This window comes from Cheilinus undulatus, linkage group 24 (genome assembly GCF_018320785.1).
Source record: "Cheilinus undulatus linkage group 24, ASM1832078v1, whole genome shotgun sequence".
Lineage (NCBI taxonomy): Eukaryota > Metazoa > Chordata > Actinopteri > Labriformes > Labridae > Cheilinus > Cheilinus undulatus.
Genome location: NC_054888.1, coordinates 14,871,074 through 14,896,837, shown reverse-complemented (window position 1 = coordinate 14,896,837; position 25,764 = coordinate 14,871,074). Strand labels below are relative to the sequence as shown.

The following is a 25,764-nucleotide window of genomic DNA, read 5'->3' as shown; positions in this document are numbered from 1 at the left end:
TGCCTTGTACCAGCCTTGCACCGTGACGGCTGCTGCGTGTCCATTTGTGTGTGCACATTGCGCATGTTGGTGTATGTATTCATCAGTGCTCCCTGCTGAAAACCCTCAAATACACACTTCCCCCTGTTCCTTCCCTCTTGCAACTCGCTCGTTTTCCTTTTTGTCATTCATGTCCTCTCCTGATGTCTCTCGTCCTTCCATCTTGACTCCCATTCAGTCTTTCAGTTCATTCTGTTGCTTCTCCACCTCTCCTAGTGATCACTACTTGATGCGCACTTCTTTCGCTCACATGTACGTCGTTGTCTTCTCAGCAGCACTGGGCTTCAACTGAAATATAAACACTGAACAAATACACTCAATCTGTCATTCTCAACAGAATCCCCTTCTGTTTTCCATCTTTTTTCTCTCTCTTCCCACCGTTCTGTTCCCAGTCAGTTCTCCTTTTCTCCCCCCTCCTCACTCTTTTGCTCCCCTCCTCCCGCGCTGGCTGAGTAAGTGCTGCAGCATCAGTGCATGTGTGTATGTGTGAGAGAGCAGCAAAGAGTGTGTGTGAGAGAGAGAGAGAGAGAGAGAGGGAAAGAGAGAGGAGTATGTGTAAGCGGAGTGTGTGAACGCGAAGCACCGGGGATCCTGTGCCTGGAGGAGAGCCGTGTGACTGGAGGGGGGCTCTTCTGCCTGTGGATGTATGTGACAGGACAGCGATTTTTGCAGGCGAGCGTACGTGTGCTTGAACGTGTGCGTGAGAGACAGTGAGAGTGGGCATGACAGTGTGTGTGTGTGTAGGGGAAACAGTGTCGTCGATCAGCGACGGGCTCTTCGCATTATGAAGCCGACGGTGCTCATCACACTTTGAAGACTGACTCATCGAGACCAGGCTGTGGAGGCAGAAGAGACAAAAGAGAGGGAAAGACAGATGGATGAAAAGACAGGAAGGCAGTTTTAGGCTCTTGATGCTTTGGGTCCCTCCAGACCATCCAAGGGTCTAGTCTGTTTGTGGGACGCCAGTAGCTCCACAGTGGCCCCCCCTTGTTCCCCCACAAATCGGAATTGCAGACACATACCCAGACAGGTAGCCAAAATTGCCAGAAAATCCCTGAAAGGAAAATTCAATCCCCAGCTGTCATCAGACTTAAGGGAAGATTCTATTCATTTCTGTTACACAGACTTGGAAAAGAGGATCTTCTGTTTCACCGGGTCTTTTTTGCACTGGTCATCGTTCCATTTTAGGGGGTTTGCAGGATCTTATCCCGGAGATAAGAGGCTGGCAAACAAAACGGGATAGACACAGGCATGGCTCGCCTCAACTGGTGCCTGGCTGCCGTCATCAGCTGGGGCAAGTTTCTCTTTGCCTGCTTCTTTCCTCTGCGGGGGGCCAAACGAAACAAGGTAAGACTTCACAGAGGGGGGGAAGGGGTTGCTGGGAATGGGAGACCTAGAAGGGAGTCATTGGACTTTAAGTACTGTTCCTGCACATGCCACCTTGCATATCTCAATGAAACCCATGCAAGGGACTTTTCTCTGCAATAGTTACCAAAAAAAAAGACATCTGGAATTCTCATCCTGATAGAAAATACACCAGATGTGGTCTTGTATCCAGTCATACCAGCAAACCATTTCAGGCATTCTACCTGCTTTACTAAAACTCCCAAATGACGTAGCTGTAAAAAAGAGCTTGGCAAGTAGTCATGGACTACAGGCTCTAGAAGACTGGTTGATGCCCCTCTAAGTGCTGATTCAAGGTCAGTGTTACATCTCCAAGTGGTCTCCAGGCAGTTGTTCTAGATAGACATGGTGGAGAACCATAGGGGTTGAATTTGTAGGTATGCTAAAAAGCGTACACTTGCAGCAATCACCTGGAACAAATGGTAGTTTCTTCTAATATGTAGGGTCACCTTGCTTTCACAACTGCAGAATTGTAATGCACCATTATTGGGGTTTGCTTGGTACTAAGAAAGACCTCATGATTCTCCCCATTCATCTCTTGCAATTCCTTACATGCTGTATTTGCTAGTTTTTGATAAAAGGCTTGTGGGTCTTTCATTGCTGCGCCATATTCCGATTGTATGGCACATGTGTATGAGCAGGAAAGGCCAAACGGAGTTCATTGAATGGTATCAGCTGGATGCATACTCTCTTTCTTTTTCTGTCTCTCCAAAGCCCATGTTATGAGCAAAACGGAGGACAATCTTTGCTTTCTTGCTTTGCTCTGGCAGATAATTAATCATGTGTAACAATCCGGGTATGTCTCAGTAGAATTATTTCCTCTTACATGTACAGTCACACAAATGTAGACACTCAATATAGTGCCGGAGGTAATCCTTTGCTTGGTGGCAGTGGATGGGATCAGTTTTTCAGATTCATTTTTTTCCTCCGTTTGCCTTTTTTATACGCCACAGGAATCTCTAGAGCAAAGAGAGACCTTTATCCATTGCAGTTGTCCTAAGGCAGAAAAACACTGACCAAATCAGCTTAATGTGCTGCATCCTCAGCAGTTTTTAAAATAATCTGTCCCTGAGTGAGAATATTAGCATAAAGTCAAGACACCTTTTGGGGCATGCTTATACCTTCATATCCTGATTTTTTTATTTTCATATTTTACACTATAGAAGCCTCGAACCTTCATCTTACTTTCAATCAAAAGGTTTGAAACTTAAGTGTTGCAGTGACGTAACTCCCCCTTAACTGAGAGCTATCTGCTGTTGCGTATGACAACCATTTGGGCAGTGGTGGTTTTATAAAGTCGGGTGATGATGGGGGGTTTTGCTCGTGGTGACGCCGTAGCGTGCAGTGCTGCAGCCGCCCATCTTTTCAAGCCCCAACACCCTCCCACCAGTACCAGCAGCAACCCCCCCACCCCATTGCCGCAGCTCCTTATCTCTACACCCGCGCTCAATTCCACCACACTCCCCTTGTCGCACTCTCTTGTATGTGTGTGTAAATATGTGTGGAGCTTGTTACTGCCTTTGCAGACACACATACTCATTATAAATCTCTTCGACCCTGTACAATGAAGCCCAAAGCCATTATGTTCCTTCAGTCACAGCAAGGCTTTTGCTTACCTTGTCCTCAGCAGTGGCCTTTTTTCAGTCTACAGACAGGCCTTGCTTTTGTTTGAATTTTTTTGCACTTTTAGTAACACTGGTACACAATAAATCCAAGTGGTAATTGTTTTTTGTTTTTTTGAGTTTTTTTTTTTTTTTTGACATTTTTTTCAGTTTTTATCTCACCATCTTTTCAACTGTTGTGCAAACATTGTAAAATGGGACAGACTTTTGCCCCTGGAAAAACCCCCTTGTTTAGATATGGATACTGTACCCTTAGCTCAAGTCTGCATTTGCATACTTGTTCCTTGTACTTAGTTTTATAACCCCGATGAAAGAAACGTTTCCTTTTCGTCAAAGTTTAAGTCATTAAAGTCAAATCAGTGCCAGTTTTGGAACTTGCTTTTTTCTCGTTATTAGGATATTAGCACAAACTCATGCAGGATGTATACAATCTTGAAACTGGGAAAGTGCAGTGTTGGGTTTAGGGGAAATGCAGGGGTGGTTTTGTGGTGGTGTGATTGGAAGGAATCTTATTTCTTAAATGTGCAGGTGCATGTAAGGTTGAACAGGAGACCCAGTGGCCCTGAACCTAAACAGCTCTTAAGTCAGAAATAACTTTTTGCAAAGTTGGAAGAAAATCCCCCTTGAGATATCAGGTTTGCAAGCATGAGTTCAAAATCAGGTCCAGTGGTCTTGACCTTTGACATATGACTTCCTAAATCTAATCTTTTCATCCTTGAGTCAGATTAGACATTTGTCTAGAGTTTGAAGAAAATCCCTAAAAGGGTTCTTGAGATATCATCCTCTCAGTAATGGCCCAGATAAACAGTTAAACCAAATACATAATTCTTTCCGTCGTGGAGGCATAAAAATAGTTGTTGTTTTTTAAGATAAAGGGGTTATTTTTTTTGTGAGTTTCATTGGATTTTTTGGTTTTTGCGACTCCAAATAGATGGATATTACCAGTGACTCACAAGCAATAGTGAAATTTTTATATCAACCTTTCCCTTACTCTAGCAACTACACAGATTTTTATTGAAAAAGGAAAAAAAAGTTTTAAAATGTCTATATATATATATATGTATGTATATCAAGCAGATTTTAGAATTTATGCATTTGTTAGTCCTTTGTAGATGAATGTTAGTTTGATATCATTAACAAAACATCCATATCCTGCTGTAAATTTGGATATGTTTTGCTTTTTTTCCATCATATGGTGGATTTTTGTAACATAAGCTAACTGATCATCATCTGTTTAGAAGAGGGTTTTTTACTGAGTAAGCTGTATATATAAACTACAAGGGAGTTCCAATATTTAGTAGGACAAATTATGCATGGCTTTCTTTGCCCCACAACATGAATTTAGGGCATTTCTATCAATGTACGTGACATCCATTCAGTCTGTTGCTGCTCTGTGGCTCCAGCTGCAGCACTCCAGCTGGTCACATGATGCGACTGGGAGGTGAAAGTGGAGAGGTAAGGCTCCGTGTCTTCCCTCTGTGGACTGCTGTGAGGTGTTCAGTTTCCATGGTAACGCGGCTCACACGGTCCCCCACATGATAGGACCGGGTTACAATGAGAGTACAACAGGCTGAGAATGCTGTTGGCATGTGTTTGTTTGAATGTATAGCATTTGTATTTGAAAGAATGAGATGTGGAAACAGGGAGGAAGGTAGGGGGATGATTGCTAAAGGTTTTCTCCAAGTGTGTTACTATGGAGACACTACTGTGATACAATGGGGGTTACGTTCTCATCCATCCCTAATTCCCTCCCATCCATATACATCCTCTCCCCTACACTGTCCTTTCCATTTATGTCCTTTTGATACATTGACTTTCCTCTTGTCCTTTCATCTCTTCATCTCAATTTTTTGTTTTACCCTCTGTTCATTTTCATGTCTTTTATTTGATTTCTTTTTTTCCTGTTGCTCTCACTCTCCCCTCCTAGTGCCTCTTCTTTTTTCATCTTTTCTTCTTATCTTTGTCCTCTCATTCGTCATTGTCTCCATTTTCTGTTAATGTGTCCTCGTCTTTTCAATTCAGTTTCTCTTTTTCCCACAATTCCTTTCCTTGCATGGACTTGAGTACATTTATCATGGTTTTGGTCATATTTGGGATATAGATTGTTTGTGGTCATGTGATCCTGATGATGTGTAATTGCCATGTGGAGGACAGGAAGTGAGGGACAGTTGTTAGGAAGGAGTGGGCATGGAGAAAAATAGTACCTTGAAGCTCTAAATCAGAACATTTGTACATACATTGAGTTCAATACCCATACTTAACAAAAGTTATTTTTTTCCCCACAGTTTAACCAATTTACCTGGTATGGAGGTGATCAGTGTCACAGATTACAGTGTCTAGTATCGTCTAGCTGAATGAGACAAGAGTCTTGAGGAGTGTTGTAATGAGCTAAGAGGCTGTCTTTGCCCCTTTAATAGTTTTCCCCCTCATTTTGTCATAGACATGCTTTAACAGAAATGCTGATAGACTATTAACCACATAAAACTCGTGGGGTAAGAGACCCAGTAATGATGTGCCATTCACAAACAAGCCTGTGCTACGAAACGGCTCTTTGATGTGAACCACTGTAGCTAGCTTCCATTTCAGTGCCAGTTTTCTTTCCTACATGTTTTTTGTCGTTGAATCCACATTTAAAAAGGCAAACTAGTATGAAATGAAGAGCCATTAGGAAGCCAAGAGACCAGGTCTTGTTACTGAGCAGAGCCAAATGATCCGGATCCCTAAAAAGAGACAAGCAAGGCTTGACAGCATCAGCTGTGGAAACATGGACAATCTCAGGTTTACTGTGCCAAACCGTGGCAAACTGTGGCTACTGAACAAAGCCGGACTGTTTTGTGGAAACAGACCACAGAGGAGTGCTGTCTGACTTTGCTCATTCAGAGTACTTCTTTATGCAGAAATAATTCCTCGCTTCCCATCCGCAGATCTCTGCTGTGAGGGACAACATTTGGAGAGAACTTATTGTGCACTAGGGCTGGGCGATTAATCGGCAATTAGATTAAATCGCAATATTGCCTGCAGCAATTTTCAAATCGCAAACAGTGCAATATTTTTTTAACCTGAAATTTTTGTCAAAATACATTTCAAACATTTTTTGCAGCAGAGATTTATGCATTAGATAATCATGCAATCATTCAAGTCCTCATTTGTTGTACTTTCTTTCTTATTGTATATGAGAAGGATGTAAAATAACCACTCCTTCAATACAACAATTCATATCCTATTTGCAATAAAAGTTAAAACCGTAACAATAAGTTGTTGTTTTGTTTTTTGTTGGTTTTTTGTTTGTTTGTTTGTTTTTAATTTTATACATATTTCTCTCAATGCAATTAGATTATTTTTCCAAATCGTTCAGCCCTATTGTGCACACAGAGTTATTTACGTATATCCCTGTATATATTATAAACACTAGTTGTTTGGACAGACTTAGCATTATTAAATGCCTCATAATGCAATGTCATGTTGCAAATATGGTGTATCAACCTCATTTCAAGCAACAGGATTGGAGTTTCAGCAAATACTAACTGTTTCCTCACCTTAGGTTAGTGTCAGTCCAAACTTCTTCAGTACTTTCCAGTGGGACCTGACTTGCTCCACTGTACAAGTTGGAGAACCATCTTCCTATAGCCTCTTCACTACCTTATTTGAATAGGTCAGTAATTTCATGCTGTCTCTTATCCAAGCATACAATAATATTTCAATCTTTCAACTCAGCTTCTCCATAGCGTTAGAAGTAAAACCTTCTCATTGCATCTATTGATTTGGGTTGCAAAATCTGATTTCTCAAACTTGGGGAAAGAGCTTCTCCAAGTTTGATTTTTAAAAATTTGGGATATAATGTTCTCACACCATTATGCAAGACAGGATACTAGTATTGACCAAATCTGCAATACTTAAGTCCCTGTTAAGTCACTCATTCATATTCATGTTCTTCGTACCTATTCTACTATGCTCACTTAGTTTTCCTTCCTCTTGTCTACAGACATTTTGATTTTTCTTTTTTCTTTAATCTGTCCTCTTTCATATCTCTTATTCTTCATTCCCTCTCTCCTGTTTCTTATATTTTCTTTTATTGTACTCCCTGTACTTTGTTTTTCTATTTTCATGTCAGTTTCATATTTTTAATATTCTTATCTTTTGTTTACCCCTCTTCCATGCCTCATCCTCAAACAGCAGGTTTCCTAAACTTGTGTTGCATAAATTCTTTCTGCCTTTTCATTTAATTTCCTCCATTCTGGTAGCCTTTCTTCTTCTCTTGTTGTGTCTTCTGTGCTTTAATCACCTCCTCCTCTTGTCTTGTCTCTTTTATATATTTTTGAAATCTAATATCCTACTGTCTTTCCTTCTTTTCATTTCCCTTTCCCCACTGTTCTTGCCTTTCCAATTCATCTACCTGTCTCCTTTTTCCTCTTTTCTCACCTAGTATTTCCTCTTCTCGTCTTTTTCCTGTGTCTAGTCTTTAACACCACTTGTCTTTCCTCTGCTCTTGACATATATTCTGCTCTTTAATTTATTCTCATGTCTTCTTGTCTCTTTCTTCTCTATTTTCCTTTCTTCCCCTTGATTATAATCATCCCTCATAATATTGTCTCATTCCTTTTTATTCCTTGTCTTTTATTTAAATTAATTCCTCTCATTTGCTCTTTCATTTGAATCACTTTACTTATATTTTTTTCATTTTTCTTGTCTTATCCTCTGACTTTTGTTTACTGGTCTTTGTCTCCTATTTCATCTTATTTTCTTATTTACTCTTTAACCTATTTGCCTCCCTAAATATTGCCATTTTTTTCCCTCTATTTCACAACTCCTACATGTAGGCACAGCTTGAAAAAGTGAAAGTAATGTGTCAGTCAGACTAAAACTGGAATTTTAAAATGCATGTAAACATATCACTTTGACTGAATCCATTCTAAATCAGTTTCCCTGAGTCAAACCAACACATCTAGATAATGTGGGTGTAATGTGAGGAGTAATTGTTCCGTGCAATAACTCACTGGTCAGAACTGCGTCGTCAAATAGATAAGAGACAAAGGTCAACCAGCAGAATAGAGAGTTGTTAGGGATCTGCAAGGAACCTAACACTATTCTGTCCCAAGTTCCCTAAGATACATAGCTGTTGAATTTCTGTGCTGGGTCTGGCTTACAACTTTTTGCATGCCCATCCACCCAGACAGACAGAGACAAAGTTCAGTTTCCAACAAAACAGTGCAGCTGTGGCAAAAGCATTGCGCACAGAAATAATTCCATTTACTCTTGCAAGTATACAACTCAAGGCCGGCCAAGACAGCACAATATCAAAAATCTTGTCCTGTCTTGGCCGACAGACTGGCCACACTAAGTCTGATCCTAACTGCTCATCATATGCCGGCGTCACCGCTGTATCAGCGACTGTATGCAAGTTAACAGGTTCTTTGGGAAGTGGTTCAAAGAGTGTCAGTCACTCTACGACAGAAGCACTCTATGCGACTGTAGCACTATTTTGCTTGTTAAAAAAAAAAGCCAAATAAGAAACAATTATGGATCAGATTATGGATGTATCAAGAGAAGGACAATAGGGACCAGCTCTCCTTCACATAGAACTCAAGGTATGCATATGATTACGTAAATTAAATAAATTAAAATGTACCCATTAGTCCCTAGAAGGGAGAAAAAGTACAGACTTGATGATGATGCCAAGATAAGGAGCAATTGCTCTCTTATTGGTAGGCATCAGAATTCACATGGTTGACGTCAGGTCAGGGCGTCAAACTATACGACGATGGAAGAAATTTCTGTCATGCTAGTCTTGTCGAGTCATGGTCATGGGGCATCTACAAGACTGTTTGTCATTCCCAGCGCGCAGAATCAGGCCCTAGTTTTGACATTGAGCTACGATGGCACAGTCAGGCAAAAGTTTTGCTGAATTTTGTGTCGTCTGAGCTGGTCTTGTATCAGACCAAGATTAGATTCCTTGTCTTCTGAATGCACAACAGTTTCCATACTGAGCTTCAACTCGTTAATTTGAAGGAATAAATACATAACATAGCTGAAGCCATGTTGTTGTTTGCCTTAAGATATCAAGGTAAGCTAGGGTGTTTGCATGTATGGCAAAAGTAAAAAATGTACAAAGCCGTTGAGTTTATCTGTGTTTTCACTTTATGGCATAAAACCAGATTACCGCTTGCTAAGTTGTTAGCAAGATCAACAGGAACCGCGATTACTAATTCAAACCGGTCATATTGTTATCTTCTGTAGCAGAGGTGGACATAATCTGGTCAATACATTAATTCAACTCTCCCATGTATGCACACTGGAGCAAGGGCGGCAGTCCAATTACCTTGCCTTATCAAGCTATGACCATAGTTGGACTTTACTGTGTGCATGTAAACGTTTACGTCCTTGCCCTTTTGTGTCTCCCTTTTCCTTATTTTTCCCACACATCTGTTGTCTTCTCTCCTCTCCTTTGTGTTTTGTGTTTACTTGCCTCCCTATTCATTTAACTAATGTCCCCCGGGGCATTAAATTCACATCAGGCAGTACTGCAGACAGCCAAAAGAGAAGAGGGTGATGGGAAGCCTGTCCAATGAATGGCTTCTTATTCTCTCCTTTCAGATTGCCTCTCCAGTATAGGCATGGAAACATAATTCATTGCGCGTTGTGTGTATCACATGCCCAAAACTCACCTTCCACTCAGAAGTACTGCACCCAAAAAATCACAGGCTCTTGCCCTGAAAGGCTCACTGTATTCTGGGCCGACGTTCAACATGATGGATGCTTTGTTATTCTAGCATTAAAGCTTTAATGTGATGAATCCTCCAGCGACAGAAGAAGGAGGCTGCAGAGTCAATGTGGAATCCTTTTTCCCTCCCTCTTCTTCTCTTTTCGTCTTGAAGTATTTCTGGTACAACCAAAATATTTGAACATCCTCTCTCGGATGTGTTTGAGTTCTTGAATTTTTTTTGCTCAAATACCACTCTCTGTACGTTTTAAAGCTTATAAACATGCATATCAGAGCCCCTGCAACCTTTAAACTGCTACTTCGGACTGGTAACTTCATTAGCTTGGCATTTTATTGAGAGTTTTACCATCCAATAATGGTCTTAATTTCCTTTTCTGTGAGCACAGAAACAAATTCATAAGTGTGTGTGCTCTTGTGCCTTCCCGTCTGCCTCCCTGCCTGCCTGTGTGTTTTCACTGAGCTCTGGCATGTTGCATTGGGAATAGGGGAATATGAACCTGACCTCACTGTGCAAAAATGTTGTACTGAGAAAATACACCACTCCCAATAGCCGACCCAAAATCAATGCTTTTTTAGCAGGTGGCAAAGCATCATATAAATGGATATTTTGGCTGCACCCAAAGAGAACGAAAAAACATTAAATTTATGCACAGTCTGTATGCATGTCTTTCTAAAAGCAGTGTTTTGTGTTAAACATCTGCAGAGAGTGTTTGAGGGTTGGTTGGAGGCCACTAGAGGCTGCTAGCAACCCAGTTTACACCAGTTGGCTGCAGAGAAAAAAGCTCCCATGTCTATAAAACAAAAGCACCAAATCCATTTAAAACACAGCAGAGGAGTTAACATCCCCACAATATTCCCCCCAATATGTCCTAGCTGTGCTCTTTGCTGACATTATGTTAATAGACTACACACAGACAGGGTCACACACACATCCGCACACACAGATTATGTGTCAGGTTAGCCTATGGATTGAGGTAACTGTTACAGTGGAAAGTGATGGAGTGCAGCAGGGATCAATAGAGGGTGTTTTCTCAAAATGAATTGGCTCTTAGCCCTTTATGGATCTGACTGTGGAGTGATGTAATGTGCCTGCACCACTGATATTATGTTGATTCAGTGCTGTTCTTTATATGGATGTACACATGGATGTAGCGATCCCTCACACGTTTTTGCATAAATGCATGTCAATTGTTTTTGTACACGCAAACACAAAGGACATAGGGAAACATAAACACATAAAGAGAATGTATGCAAGAATTGAAGTTGCTGCTCACATCAAAAACTATAAGATAAGAGGACCTCAGTGTCTTTCATTGCAGTGTGACTAGGGTCCAGAGTTAACGCCATTAGTTCCTTGATGTTTCAGGTGCACCCTGAGTTGAGCTCATGTAGCAAGGTAGCAGCTGCGTACTACTCAGCCAGGACAGGATCTCATTGAGGTTTTCCTGGTAAAGTAAAGGTTAAATAATAGAATAAAACTTACCATAGAGTCTTTCTGCTCTTTCAGTGATGGAAAATAAGGGCTTTATTACGCCTTTTAACCTCACCTTATGATATCAAACATTTCACTTTTATGATGTAGTAGTACATGTAGATGTAGTCATTTATTGTCATTGCATTGTAAAAAAACGCAACAAAATTATGTTTGGCAGTCTCCTCTGTAGCAGTAAACACAGTGGTCCAAGCGGTGGTTAGAAATCAGCAGCCTCACGTCATCATCCTGCTGGCGAGGGAGCAGGAATCCAGGAGAAAGATTCTCAGTACGACAGGTTTGTGTGGGGCCACTCTTAGCCTAGCCTGCAGCCCGGCTTGTTTGCCCAGCTCTCGTCTTCTCGCACAATGCTGTCGCTGCCTCCTCCCCACTGGGTGTAGGTGTTGTGCTGCTCCACATCCTCCTCCTGTCAGTCTCCGAGTGCCCTGTTCTCAAGATGTAAACTGCAGTTACTGGCAGTTGTTGCTTTTAAGCTAGCCAGGAGTTGTAGTTGAGACTGAGGTCTTCTTTTCACCTTTTTTAGGTTTTTCTTGAGGGAAATTTCCCATTCTTTCTCTCAAAGGTGTCTTTGACCATCCATCTTCTTTGTTTTCACAGGTTTCTACATATGTTGTCAACTTAATTGTGAAAAAGACTACAAGTCCAAGATATAACTCAAGAGTGCATCTTTCTTTCTGCCAACTGCTCTGGGTGCACGGCAATTATGCTTCTCAATTTAGCCACTTTTATTTCTCTTTCTATGGCAAGTTTCTTTTTTCCAAGGTTAAGCTAATGTCATTACTTTCAGGCCTTGGCCGCAGGATATATTTCCGTTTCGTTTTGAAAAAGTTTTCCGTAAACACAGGATCGTTTCAGTAAATGTCTGCCTAAGCACGGAACCACTGATAACGACTGAAAATGCTGTAGTATATATGCCAAGCCTGTAAGTGGTGCTGTCATGCTGCCACAGAAATGCACCAAAAGGGAAAAGAAGATTACGATAAACTGCCCAAAACTTTCTCCTGGTTGCCCTTCTGGCTGTTCTCTATGGTGGTTCTAAGAACACCTGGTGTATGCTGTTCTCCATGACCATTTGTTGTTCTCAGTGGTGGTAAAGGAGCATCAGATTTTGGTGTAGAAGCCATAATAAGCTTAGTAGTTTCAGCAGCACAAACACAACCCTGTAATCTGCCATTGTTGTTTTGGCTTGATGGGCACATACGGCTTAAGTGGGCTATGCTATATATGATGTAATCATTTCAAGAAAGATGCAGTTGGCTGTCCACACGGAGACAAAACGTTTACAGATTTATTCACTCTGGGACCTGGTTTCAAAAAACACTATTTCCGTGTGGATGTAATGTTGATACGACAAAAAACCTTTGTGTATACTCCTGAATTCGTCTCCGTGTGGACGGGCCTCAGTCTACCAGAAGTTGCTTGTTTTCTCTTAGGATAGAAACCAGGTTTTTATTTGAAGTGAAAGGAAGCTACCTTTACCTTAAGATGGTACTAAATACCAAAAAAAAGCATAATATGCTGGATTGTTCATCTTAGGCTGCACGGCGACACAAGGTCTAATGCTAGTGCCTCACAGCAAGAAGGTTCCTGGTTCGCTTCCTGGTCAGGGCCTTTCTGTGCAGAGTTTGCATGGTCTACTGCATCCGTAGTCCCTTGGCAGGTAACACAAAAAAATACATCAATGCACACAATATACAAACACGGCGTAACAAGATAAAAACTTGACAGATAAAGAGCATAGTATAATGTGCTATTTTGAGAGCAAGGAGTATTTACCACACGTGTTGCTCCAATACCACAGGGTATGAAAATGAAGCTCTTATTAAAATCCTAAATCTAAATACCAAGATCATAAAGGGCATCACTTTGCATTGCTTTGACTCCTAAATCAAGTTATTGATAAGAACACTTCATTATGGACTTAAAAATGTGCTTGTGAGATTTTAAGAAAACTTGTTAATTTACATAGTGCAGTAATGTCAGTATTTTTCGCCTTGGATTGCATGGTATAATACCATGAGATTGTTCGCATACCAGTGCAATATGCAAGACAAATCACAGTCAAGTCCATTGCCATCATTGCCTTAATTGCAACTATTAAAAGCCTTATAGACACAGGAAGAAATTAATTTTTAAATCTGTTCAGTCTGCAGCAGGGAACCCTGAACCTCTAATCGAATGCTAATTGTTCATACTCTCCAGAACAGAAGTATCTTATGGACAGAGCTTTAAGAGGTGTTTGAAAAATCAGCCCTATGATCTCACAGCTTTTAGTCACATGTCAAGGCCATAGAATAAAGTACAAATTCTGAGTGACATTACCAATTTGGTTATTGGAACCTACTCTTCAAATCAGCCTGAATCTGTGTATCATTTGTTCATTTAATATTTGATTGATAATTGAATAACAAATAAATGAAAAAAATGGCTCATTGTTCACTTTTCTGTTTTAAAAACCAAATCAAATAATGAAAATACTGTTCATTTTCTAGTTTTGGTTTCTAAAACATAATCAAATAAACAGGAAATGATGCGTCTTTTTGACTTTTGCGATATACGTTGGGATTGAAGAATGTAATATGAAAAAACGGCTGAAAGCAGACAACTTGATTGCAATATTGATTCGCGTAATCTGGTGCAGGTGTTGTGCTCAGAAAAGCATCCTGAGAACCACATGCCCATCGCTGAGGAGTTCACGCTTCCTGGAATGATACATGGGAATCCAAATGCCAGCATGGAGTTAGGACGCACTCACACCAGGCAATCTGTACTGTTCCTGGGTATGTTTTAGCTTAAAAGTCCAGTACATTTGAGCAGCATGAGTACACCCTTCCGTGCTTGGGCACGGCATGCTTCCCTGGCTCCGGCACAGAAGAACAAGGTGGACCATAACATGGCACGAATGCAAATGAAGGAGCACAAGTGCGGGAACATGACTTAACGTGGTGCCAGTGTTTGTGTTCCGTATATCATTCCAGGAAGCATGAACTCCTCAGCGATGGGCATGTGGTTCTTAGGATGCTTTTCTGCACAGCACAACACCTGTACCAGTTATACAAATTAATATTGAAATCATATTAACTGCTTAAGCCCGTTTTTTCATATTACATCCTCTGATCCCAACATTTATAGCAAAAGTCAAATAGACGCATCATTTCTTGTTAATTTGATTTCGTTTCAGAAATGAAAACAAGAAAATGAAACATTTTTTCATTATTTGTTATTCAATTGTCAATCAAATATTAAATGAACGAATGATACACGGATTAGCCTGCAGCAGTTGCCATATTGAAAATGCTGTCTTAATCTAACCTTCAGGCCTGAACCTTCCTAACAAATAACAACAATAACATGACTCGGCATATCAGCCACGCCCTTATGTATAACTTGCACCCTTGTTAAAACTAAAATGGACAAGTGTCAATAACAATTTCATCCTTTAAACAGTTTTGCCCATAAAGACTTGAACTATTTTGAACAAATTTATGTTTGAACTTGGCCATACACATCTCTAAAAACTGACATTTCAACACAGGGTGTGTATCTTTGCTGTCACATTTTAGTCATTTCTACCCCTCCATCCTTCTCCTCCCGCTTATCTGAGGTCGGGTAACAGTGACAGCAGGCAAAGTCAACCCAGACAGCAACATTTCCTTGCATCTCCTGAGGAATTCCAAGGCATTCCCAGGCCAAATGGGATATATAACCATTCCAGTAAGTTCTGGGTCTGACACAGGGTCTTCTCCTTGTCCACTCTAGTACCAGGTCTCTCTGGTAGTGGTATCAGATGAACATGGTTCTGGTTCTGGCTCCATTTTAGAGTCTCAGAACCTTGGTACTTTCAGGGTAGCGATCCCATGTTCACACCAGTTTAAGGGGAACCAAAATAGGAAGACATAGTTCGTAGTTTAAATTGAGTTTTAGCTGACGACAAGCAAAAAAATTGGGTTGTAATTGTACTTCTCTTTTACAAGTATGAGAAGAAGTGTCAAATTATGTCACATCTACAGCTTTAATTGCACTAAAAGTCATTCACATGTTGCCAGGTGGTTGTTATTGAGCCCATATGTGCACATGGTCCTCTTTGATTTCATGCATGACGTGCATGTGCATCCAAACATGCAATGTCTGGATCCCGGGGTGATGAGCTTAGCTATTCTTGCAAATTATCCCACTGACTTCTGTTCCGTTTGTCCACTCATCTGCGTCACAGCTGCTGGCAGATATTTTTGACGGAGCAGATTTGGAAACGGGAAAAGGGGTTGCCGATGAAAAATTGAAGTGACATTAGCACAGACATGAGCGAGCATGCTTGCAGTGGAGAGGTGGAGGAGAAAAAAGAAAGGTGAGGTATGCAACGCAAGGAAGGCAAGGGGGTGGAGGGTGGTCAATGAATAGAGCATGTGTATGTGGAAAAGAGGGGAAAAGGGAAAGGAGGGGCTAACAAGGATCATTTGAGGAAAGGGGGGTTTTGGAAGAGAATGAAGGCCAAATCTCACCACCCCCCATTTTCCTGCGTGGAATAAAGTTACCACACTTTCAGAAGGAAGAGGGAGAGGAGGGCAGATGTGAGTGGGCAAACAAGAAAAAGAGAGAGAGCAGGACCAGGACAGGGAAGGGAGGGAGTTAGATGCAAGAGACTGACTGAGGCCATCAGAAAGAGAGAGAGAGAACGTGAGCGGCATTCCCTTCCCCACCCTCTGTGCACCTCGCACGTCTGCCATGGATCCGTGTCACCCAAGCCCGGGTAGAACCTCTGGGAATATTTTGGAATATCGTGGATTTCTGCCTTGATTCTGAAGAGCCTTAGAGTGGCACCTTTTCATTTTTTCAGGATGCCCTCCGTGTCTCTGTCTCTCCCCTCAGCTCTGGCAGGGAGAGCCAGGACTTGGGTTTGCCTGTCCTGCATGTTCTGGGTAAGGAAAATTCAAAAATAAGGATGCAGGGACTGAATAAAAAAGGTCAACATCATTATGGAGAAGGATCTTGATTTGACAGCAGATTCAACTTCTCATATCAGGAGATGAATGAGATGTATTTGGAGGTTTACCCAAACCTACATTTGTCACATTTATGTCCTACCAAATGGCCTTTCTGTGCTTGCAGATGTTCTACATGACCTTGCATGGTGTTGTCAAGTGGGCGGTTATACTTATGTGTGAAGTGTAAAGGGGTGAATAGTTCATGGTCAAAGGTTCCTTTTGGAATAAGAACACAGAGGCACCATAGTTGCTTTGGACTTATGCATGTTCCTCATGACGAGTTGGAAAAATATGTTAGAAGGAAGCTTGGTTGAAAACACACAAAGCTTTTACAGCTGTGTTGCCATTTTTAACAAAACTTAGAGACAAGACAGTAACGTCCCTCACTGCTTGGGCACTAAAGGTCAAGTTCACATGATTTCTTTGGGCAGTTTCACAATAGTCCATGTCGTGATGTGGGCAGTTCTAATCTACTTGACTTCTCTGTGGCGACTTGCATCGGCGTGTTCTTGCGTTGAGTCCACGCGGCCTCAGCACTCGAGCTATTTCTGGTTTCTCCTGTATAATTTAATCTGCTGCTGCTCGCTTCTCCTCCTATCTGGGACTGAGTGAGTGTGTCAGGAACCTGGGGGCTTTGAACCTAGCCTCTTGGTTTTAAAAGTTAAAGAAAAAGTCAAGATACAAGAAGAAATGCTTGGACATGCGTGAGATTGTTTTTGGATGAAAATGGATATGAGGAGTTTGCATAAATTCATGTTTAAAGCTTGGCATCTCTTTCAGAAGATTCTTTCTTACATGTGGAATTCAAAATCTGCATTGTAAGTGGCTCCACAGCCAGTGAAAAACTATGTTAACATATTGCAGCGCCCCACATTACCTGTCTTTAAATGCTCCTAGCTGCAGTGCTACACCATTATATTGAAGACGTAGGTGGATTTATTGCTTTTTTTGGTTGTATAATGTATACACAGTGTGTAATGATCTCACCCAAGTGTTAAATGAGGCATCTGCCCTACTTTTCTGTAGCTCGCAGTGGAGGAGAGAGCCATTTAGATGCGAGGGGGAAAGAGGCAGGGATGGAGGAGAAGCACCCACACGGTTCATATGCATAGTAAGACACTGAGTCGTACAGATGACTTCGAATGTAACGTTAGCATCCTTTAAATCGATGCCAAAAAGTCAAGTGGAGGAAAAGCGGATGTGGTGTGACATCGGCAAAAGAGGGAGGAAAAGGAGTCAAGTCTGAGTGACGTGCGAGAAGCGGGTTCTAAGAAAGCTCCTCAAATACACACTATTAATAATTTAGCACCCCACACACACGGGGAGAGAATATTAGATTTGACATGAAGACAGAAACAGCCACAAATGCAGGCCAGGTCCTACAGCACTAGGGGAATACTTCTATGTGATCGATACTTTTACCAGTATGCTACAGAGCTTCCCATTGGTTTTAAAGATATAAAATTGGGGCATTGTGTAAAAATTTGGAATAAAAACAGAATGCAATGATTTGTAAATCTATCTATCTATCTATCTATCTATCTATCTATCTATCTATTTCGATTCAAATGGCTATATTGGCATGGAAATCACTGGTTTCATTGCCAAAGCAATGTGCCACTGATAATAATAGCAAAAAGAATAATAACTTTGGATTCTGGTACAAAAAATAGAAACTCATTTGGTGGTGAAAAGTGGAATGAATGTCTCTAATGTTGTACAAAGGTACAGGTGGTTGGAAAGTGCAGCTCTGTTTCCACCTCCAGTTGGCTGCAGCGGGTGCACAGTCTTTCCCCTTTTTGGGGACGTAGCTTTGTCTATGGCGTCCTCTCTCTGAGGCTGTACGTGGTCAAACATTTCCTTAGCCATGGATCAGTCACAATGCTAAAGTATTCTGCAACTTCATATTCCCTTTTAAGGGACAAACATCATTCTAGTTTTTTTTTTTTTTTTTTTTTTGGTCGATTCTTGCCAGTGAATTGAATAGTTTTCTTTTTGTTGTTGAATAATTTGGTTTAAGCTGGTTGGTTTTGTGTTTGAGGACTGTGCAGGTGAACAGCAGTCTCTCTGAAGGTCAGGGTCAGGTATCTATCTATCTATCTATCTATCTATCTATCTATCTATCTATCTATCATCTGTAAACTTCTGGGAAGAGAGGGGAAGGCAGTTCAGTATGTGAAGCCAAGCTGTTGTGATGGATGTGGAATGTAGCATTGTCTTGCTGAAATATTTAAAGCCTTTCTTGACATAGCTGTCTGGGTGGGAGTATATTTTGCTTTAAAATCTCTTTTTACTTTTCACCATGTGGGCTTTTGAACTGTGCACTTCTGTGGTTTTCAAAAAGAATTTCAAATTTTGATCATCTGACCACAGAACAGTTTTCCACTTTGCATTAGTCCATTTTAAATAAGTTTTAGCTGAGAGAAGACACCAGGGTCTCTGGTTTTTACATATAGTATGGCTTTGAATACTCTTTTAGAGTATAGAAAATAGTTATAACCTCTGTATACAGAAAGATCCCAAGTGTTTCTCGACTATCTAGACAGTGTGTAGGACTTGAAAGAAGGTTGAAAGACTTGGAAGCAGACACTTCTGGATGCAGATGCCTTGATTAATTCTGGTTGTTTCTGGTAAATAGCTGCTGCTTAAATTCTTGTGTTTTTTTGCATATGGACCACATATCTTGTATTATGTTCTATGACTGTTTATATGTATGTCTGAAACTCTGTTCACTGCTGCTGTCTTGGCCAGGACACTCTTGAAAAAGAGATTTTTAATCTCAATGAGGTTTTCTCCTGGTTAAATAAAGGTTAAATATATAAACTTTGACTGCATTTTTGATAACAAAAAACCAAAGCATTCCCAGAATTGGGAGTCTATGACTTCTGCTTTTATTTTCAAACTCTTTCAGTAAAATAGCAATCCATGTACAAATAACTAATCATGAATGGTTGGCAGAATATTTTCTGTTGTTCTGACTTCTTTGAGCTTCTTCATACTTTCTTGAAATCCACTCCTTTGTGCTCTAGTCTAGTCCACAGCAGCTGAAACACTGTAAGTTAAGATGTACGGTAGATCCATCATGTCTTCAGTTGTCTAACAGAGTCTCTTATTGACTGAGCAGAATCCCCAGAGAGCTCTGAAAATCAATCAGGCTTTGATTGGACCGTTACTGCCCAGCACGCCTCCTCATGTGTCACCTCTGTTTGACTGTATATGTACGTGTATTGCCTGGTGTGTGTTGGGAATTTTATTTCCCCCTTGCTAAGAAGAGTGTATCTGCTAGCCATGCCTGGTGATTAGCTTGCGTTGAGTGAGGAGATTCTTGGATAATGAATCTGTCCCTGGGTCTCTACATGTGGACAAGGCGGCTCAATCAGCTGGGACTAAATCTTCAGGTCTAGGCATTTAGTATAAAGTCTTTAGAACAGTTTCATCTAAAAAATGTAAACAATTAGTAGTTTTTTAATCAAGAAGAATTGCTTAGTTTGTAAGTAAAAACTGTGTTCTTTAGAAGCAATGAGACAAATTTCCATTACAGAAAACTGTAACCTTTTATCAAACCTAATGATAATCCTTTCATTTGATGACAATTCCCTATTACTTGGCTATTTTTACAGCACTGGACATGATGAGGGTCAAGCACTCTCATGCGACTTAATCAGTATCTGTTGTTTTTAAGGTCTTGAGCCTTTACTGTAAGTGCAGTCAAAAGGGTATTGCTTTATTAAATGCTTTTATAGACTCTTTTGGTGGTGTTTGATTAAAATATAAGGGGAAATTCAGCTTTTTATCCAGCCTGTTATAATTATAGTGGTAATATTTGCAGTTTTGATGATATTATCCACCTCCAAATGGCATAAAAGTGCACTAAGACCTATTTTTTTGCCTCCTAAGGGACCTCATGTGCTGCTCAGCTGCCACACAAGCAGCCAGAGACCCCACCAGCCCCCATCGGAGCTTCCCCCATGCTCTCATTTCTCGAACCGTTGCATTTGTGCATGCATGGCGTGTGGTTCTGGATATCTTTGAGAGTCAGGACCGTCCTTGGAGAGAGTGTAGCTGTCACTCTGGCTAAACAATGCTCCGTGTATCTGTGACCAGGTGATTTATATGCGATGTGACCAGACGCCTCCCTGCAGGGCCTCAGGCCACCAGCAGCAGCAAGTGCAGCCATTCTACCAAGCTTTAGCTTTCTTCCCCTGGGCACTGAATGCACTAACTGCACCAGCATCTCATACAGGAGTCTGGATCCTTGCCCTCAAAGCTCAGTGGGGGAAAATTCAAACTACTGACAGTCATTGGAAATTGGAATGTAGAAGTATCTGAAATACTCAAAATATATATTTAAAAAACCTGCAATTTAGCTAATTCTTTAAATCAGTTAATTAAATTATGAGAAAGGTTGGTCAGTGACCCACTAGGTTTGCAAGATAAATGCAAAGGAAACAACCAAAAAGGATAATATAATAGAAAAGAAGAAAATGCATTTCTGATTGGCAGATTTGGGGATATTTTAACAGACTTTTCTTAAATGGCTGATTTTTCTCTTGGAATAAAGGTTTAGAAACAGAAAGACTTAATCTATTCAGGCCTTCAGAAATCTTTTTGCCAGGAATAGCAAGGGTCAGTTGGATTGTCCTTCTGCCTGCCCATTCATACATCTGTATGTTTGTCTGAGACATCTTTTTTTTAATTTATTTGGGCTTTTTGTGCCCTTTATTGATAGAGGAGGACAGTGGATAGAATCGAAACTGGGGGAGAGACATGCAGGAAAGGGCCACACGCCAGATTTGAACCTGGTCCACCCGTATACATGGGGTGCGCCCCTGTCTGAGCCATTCTTATCAGCGATATCTTAAGAAAGCTTTGAAGGATTTGCTTGAAACTTTGCACAAATTTCCACTCTGACCCGAGGATACATTGATTATATTTTGGAGGTCAAAGGTTAATAAGTGATGTCATTAGACAACATATTCATTCCTTGCTTGGAAACTCAGATGTTTTTGAACTCTTTGTGGTTTGTCCTTCAAGCTTTATACAAGTGTACACTCTGACTCAAGGATATGCTGATTTGGTGGGTAAAGGGTCAGTGCCACTGTCAACTCAAATTTTGGGAGCACAAAGAATGCATTTAATGGTTTTTGCCAAATTTGGCACAAACCTACTAACCTGAATGACCAGATAGACTGCATCACATATGCAAAATAAGGTAGGTGGCACTGCAGCTCCAGTAAGTAATGTAAGCTAGGCAGGCAGGTTCTACAAGGTTAAAAAACAGCAGAGCTTGTTGATGGATAAAACTTATTCCAAGACCAGTCAGGACTTGGGAGGAGTGCAAAAACTGCTTCTCTGTAAAGAAACACTTTCATTTCTAATAAACTGCCATTATACTATAGCAACATCCAAGCTAATCACTACACCAATGGCAGCTATTGCTACCAGCTTCCAGTGTAAATAAATAAACACTGTCTGTAGCTACCGCCTTGTTCTCCTCAAATAATGTGATTGGTCTGGCACAGTTGTTACTTTTTGAGGCTTTGCAAGATGGTTCTGCCTGAAGACAGCCATGGAATCTCACCAGTTCATCTGCTTTGTGAGGGTACAAATCTACGCATGGATGAGAGTGAACTGATTAGATTTGGGATGTCAGAGGTCATGCATCTGTTTGGCCCCTCGCCAAAGATCTGGGGGGAGGATCCTGTGTACTCTAACAGTGTCAAAATTAGATGTGCTTATATTAGGACAAACCTTGAAGATAAGAGAAAAAACAAAGTGAACCCATTCATTTTTGTGCAAAGAAGTCCAATTTTTGAGGAAAATAACATTTTTAGATTAAAAAGTTATATATTTACAAGAAAAACTCAGAATTTCAGCGCTTAAAAAGTTAGAAATTTACAAGAAAACAAATGTGACATTTCCCAAGCCCTTTATTTAGACATTAGAAACTCAAAAATTTCAGGTTTTTAAAATTGTGGATTAACAACAGTGTAAAATAAAAACTTTACAAGATACCAAACTGAAAACAATTTTTGGGTTTTTGACACAAGTTTTAGTCCACGTATATTACGACTTTTAAAGTGAAAAAATGAATTTTTTTTCTTGTAAATTTATGACTTTGTAAAATATAGAAGTTTAAGTTTTGTTTTGAAAAAAGATCCCTCATAATCTTTTCTATTGTGGCCCTAAAACCCTACTTTAATAATGGATAGTTTATACATAGATCTTTTGTCAAAAACAAGTGTATGCACTTTAGACCTGTTATTAAAACTGATATGTACATTTTCCTAGTGGATCCTGGGGGGTGATGATTTCCTTTTTTTTAGACATGATTTGGGGTGGCCCCAAGGTTGGGAACCACTGATCAACACTGTTATATAAATTAGATCTCTACAGAACACGCTACTAGAAAAATCATCCCAGCTTTTCATCTTGACCCACCATTGTGTTGCTTTTCAGAAATTACATACCTTGCCAAGGAATTTAACCATCAAGAGGTAGTTCTAGTTAGATCACACAATCACAAACGATACCCAATTCTCAAAGCTCAGAATCCAAGAAGTTCTGGAACCGTCAGACAAGTTGAACCTTTAAATATGTCTAGTTTTGGGTAGAGATGCGCCAGGTTTCGTTTATCAAATTAGCTGGCGCAAGATTTACGAGTCCGTTAAACTAATTAGTAATTACCTACAATTTTTTTATAAACACAGGCTTAAATTTCTGGTCTGTGATACTCTTTTAAACTGTAATGAACTTCCCACTGGTAGAGGCCACTGTAGCTTCAGGTAATAGCGGCTGCCTTCCTGTTTCAGTTTCCCCCTGGCACTTAACCCAATGTAAATATGAGAAGCTTAGCACTTAGCATTTAGTAGGAACAGTGGGTTATGACAATTTTAAAGTAGTAATTTGAAATAAAGTGGTACGTAGGCTGTTGAGGGTTGAACTCATGACTGCTAAACCAAAGTGAAAAGAGGCCACATATCGAAAAACGAAATTAATCTGCAAAGAGGAACGAAGGCTGGCAGAGCTAGCTGCTAATGTTAGCCTTGCTGTGCAGAGTATATCAGGCTCACATCAAACCTGCTGACATAATAACTCTGTGAGCGATTTCACTGCTTACTTAGTATTATCTCCTCTTTAGACTAGTTGGTAAAATGCAATTTAAACAATTCTTTTGCCAAATTTGGAAATAGGCGCCTTGAAACATCCCTATTTTTGAGTAAAAAAATGCAAGTACAAGTGTAATATCTCCAGGCAGTGAGTCCCACTATTAAGTGGCATCAAAGAAGGCATTTATTGCTTGACATGACAGTCAGTAACTGCAGGATGCTTCAAGCTGTAGGAACAAAATGATGCTCACACCTGCACAGATAAAGCTGTGGCACTGTCAACACCAGGGAGCCAAAATATGCTTACACCCTACTTTTTAAAGCCACTTTTTTGTTGTTTTCTTCCTCTATTCCTGAATATTTCCCTGAGATGGACTCATAGAGGAGAGCTCATTAGCAAACATGGCATTCTGAGTTCATTAGCAGCTTGCTAATGATCATAAGCGGCCTAGACTTCATGATCACAGCTCATTGATCTTTGTGTCTCTTTCTGCACCTGGTATTGATCATGTCACATGCTTAGGCAAACAGTGTTACAGCTGCACTCTCATGTGCACACACAAATATATCGAGGTATATTTGATGCATGCATATAACATTGCATGCTCACACAAGCAGGGAGGTCGTCGAAGATACGTGCACACACACACAGTGTTTCTCGGCTTCTAGGAGAGAACTACTACAATCTGGCAACCGGCCCACAGCGTCAGTCCACTGGGAGTGGCTGTATTCAGAGCCATAAATATAACATGCTGAACTCATATCTATGGTCTTGTACACTTATCCATACTCCCATGATATATAGATGTAGACAGTGGAAGAAACATGTGGTATTGATGCTTTAAAATGGCGAGATTTCTGATTGTGCTCCTTTTTCTTTGCTTTTCCATGTTTGAGATCCAAATGGGTGAACAAAAATGGTAATTTCAAAGAAAATTTTATTCAATTTAACTGAATTTTGGCCACCCAGAGAAAGCCAAAACAATCTTTTATTACAACATGTACACAGGTAAAGAAATTCCAATTACCCAGAAGACAAGAAACATAAAATTGACACTCATTGGGAGGCTTGCATATGTTCCAACAGCAATTTATATACTTGAAGGCAATATTTACTTCTTTGTTTTAGACCCCATAAGTTCCTGAGAGAGTAATCTGTTGTTTTACCAGCTAAAACCCCAACTGTCATTACCAGTTAGCTTGCTTATGTTTCATGCAAAGTTTTGCATTTGTAAAACTGAACAATACAAGCAAACAAGATCAGACAGACAATAAAACTGTGCTGATTCCAGACCTTGCCAGGTCATCATCCAATCACTTGACCAACATCCAACAAGATCTCCAGTCTCTCCTCCTGCGCTGCCATTGCCAGCTCTGCCTTCTTGCATCCCTACGTTCAACCCCACCACCACTATAGCCTAGCATCCTTCTCTTGGCTCCTTATGGAAAGGTTCCTTATCACTCCACAAATTCTGCTTGTGAAATAAATCTGCAGGAAGTTGAAGCCTAGATGCCACACACAAACTTAAGTCTGCTTCTGCAAGATTTTGAACCATCACCGAAATGAGTTGTCGGACTGATTAGTTTCTTGCCAGCTTAACACTGGAGCAGGCTCACATGTTTCAGATGTAATCAACCATTGTCTTACAATGGTTACATATGGCTTTTTGAAGTCATGAGAACCACTTGATTTGTCTCAAGGGAAACTAAGAATTTATACTTTTTTTTTATCCCTGAAGGTTAACAAGGTGGTCAAGACTGGAATCATACACATAGTCATTTGTCATTGATGACAAATAATCTGTCTGGATTATGGTGTGTATGCATTTATGTAGTTGGTTGTTTGTTCTAGGACAATGTTCTCATCATATAATCCATTAAATATTTAGGGATCCAGTATTAATTTTGACAGCTATTTCAATTTCAGTCTCAGTCTTATGCTGTGTTCCATTTACCTCAGAGATCAGAAATCAGAACTGGGAATGACATCACACCTGGGTTGACGGCGGAAAACCAAGATGGATGCCTCCAAGGTTGCTGTTGTTGCTATTGTTGTAACGTTTAGCCATTGTTAGCTGTTGTTAGCTATACCAGTTGAAAACAACGCATAACACAGTATTTTACACATGCAAACACCACAGTACCATGTCCACTGATAGACATTGGACAGTACTGCATATACCACTTATCTAATTTCACAAAAACAAAACAGAAGCGCTAATAAATAATACATTATGAAAGTTTTCATTTATTGTTGATGCAAGACGCTGCCATCTTGGATTATGACATTGTAGTCAAGTCGGGGTTGGTGAGGGTTGTCTGACTTTCCGAGTCAGAAATCTGACATCAGGGAGCATTCAAGATGAAAATTCCAACTGGGAACTCGGAAATTCTGACT

The 25,764-nt window shown here is 40.4% G+C and overlaps 1 protein-coding gene across 1 annotated transcript in view; it reads left to right on the top strand.

The window, feature by feature from the left end:
• The first annotated feature begins 618 nt into the window (after positions 1-618).
• Positions 619-25,764, top strand: part of LOC121505969 (SH3 and cysteine-rich domain-containing protein 2-like) — a 52,757-nt gene continuing 27,611 nt past the window's right edge. Inside the window, exon 1 of the mRNA XM_041781426.1 lies at positions 619-1,386. Within this exon, the coding sequence (XP_041637360.1) occupies positions 1,291-1,386 (96 nt within the window). The 5' untranslated portion in view covers positions 619-1,290. The remainder of the gene's footprint in view (positions 1,387-25,764) is intronic.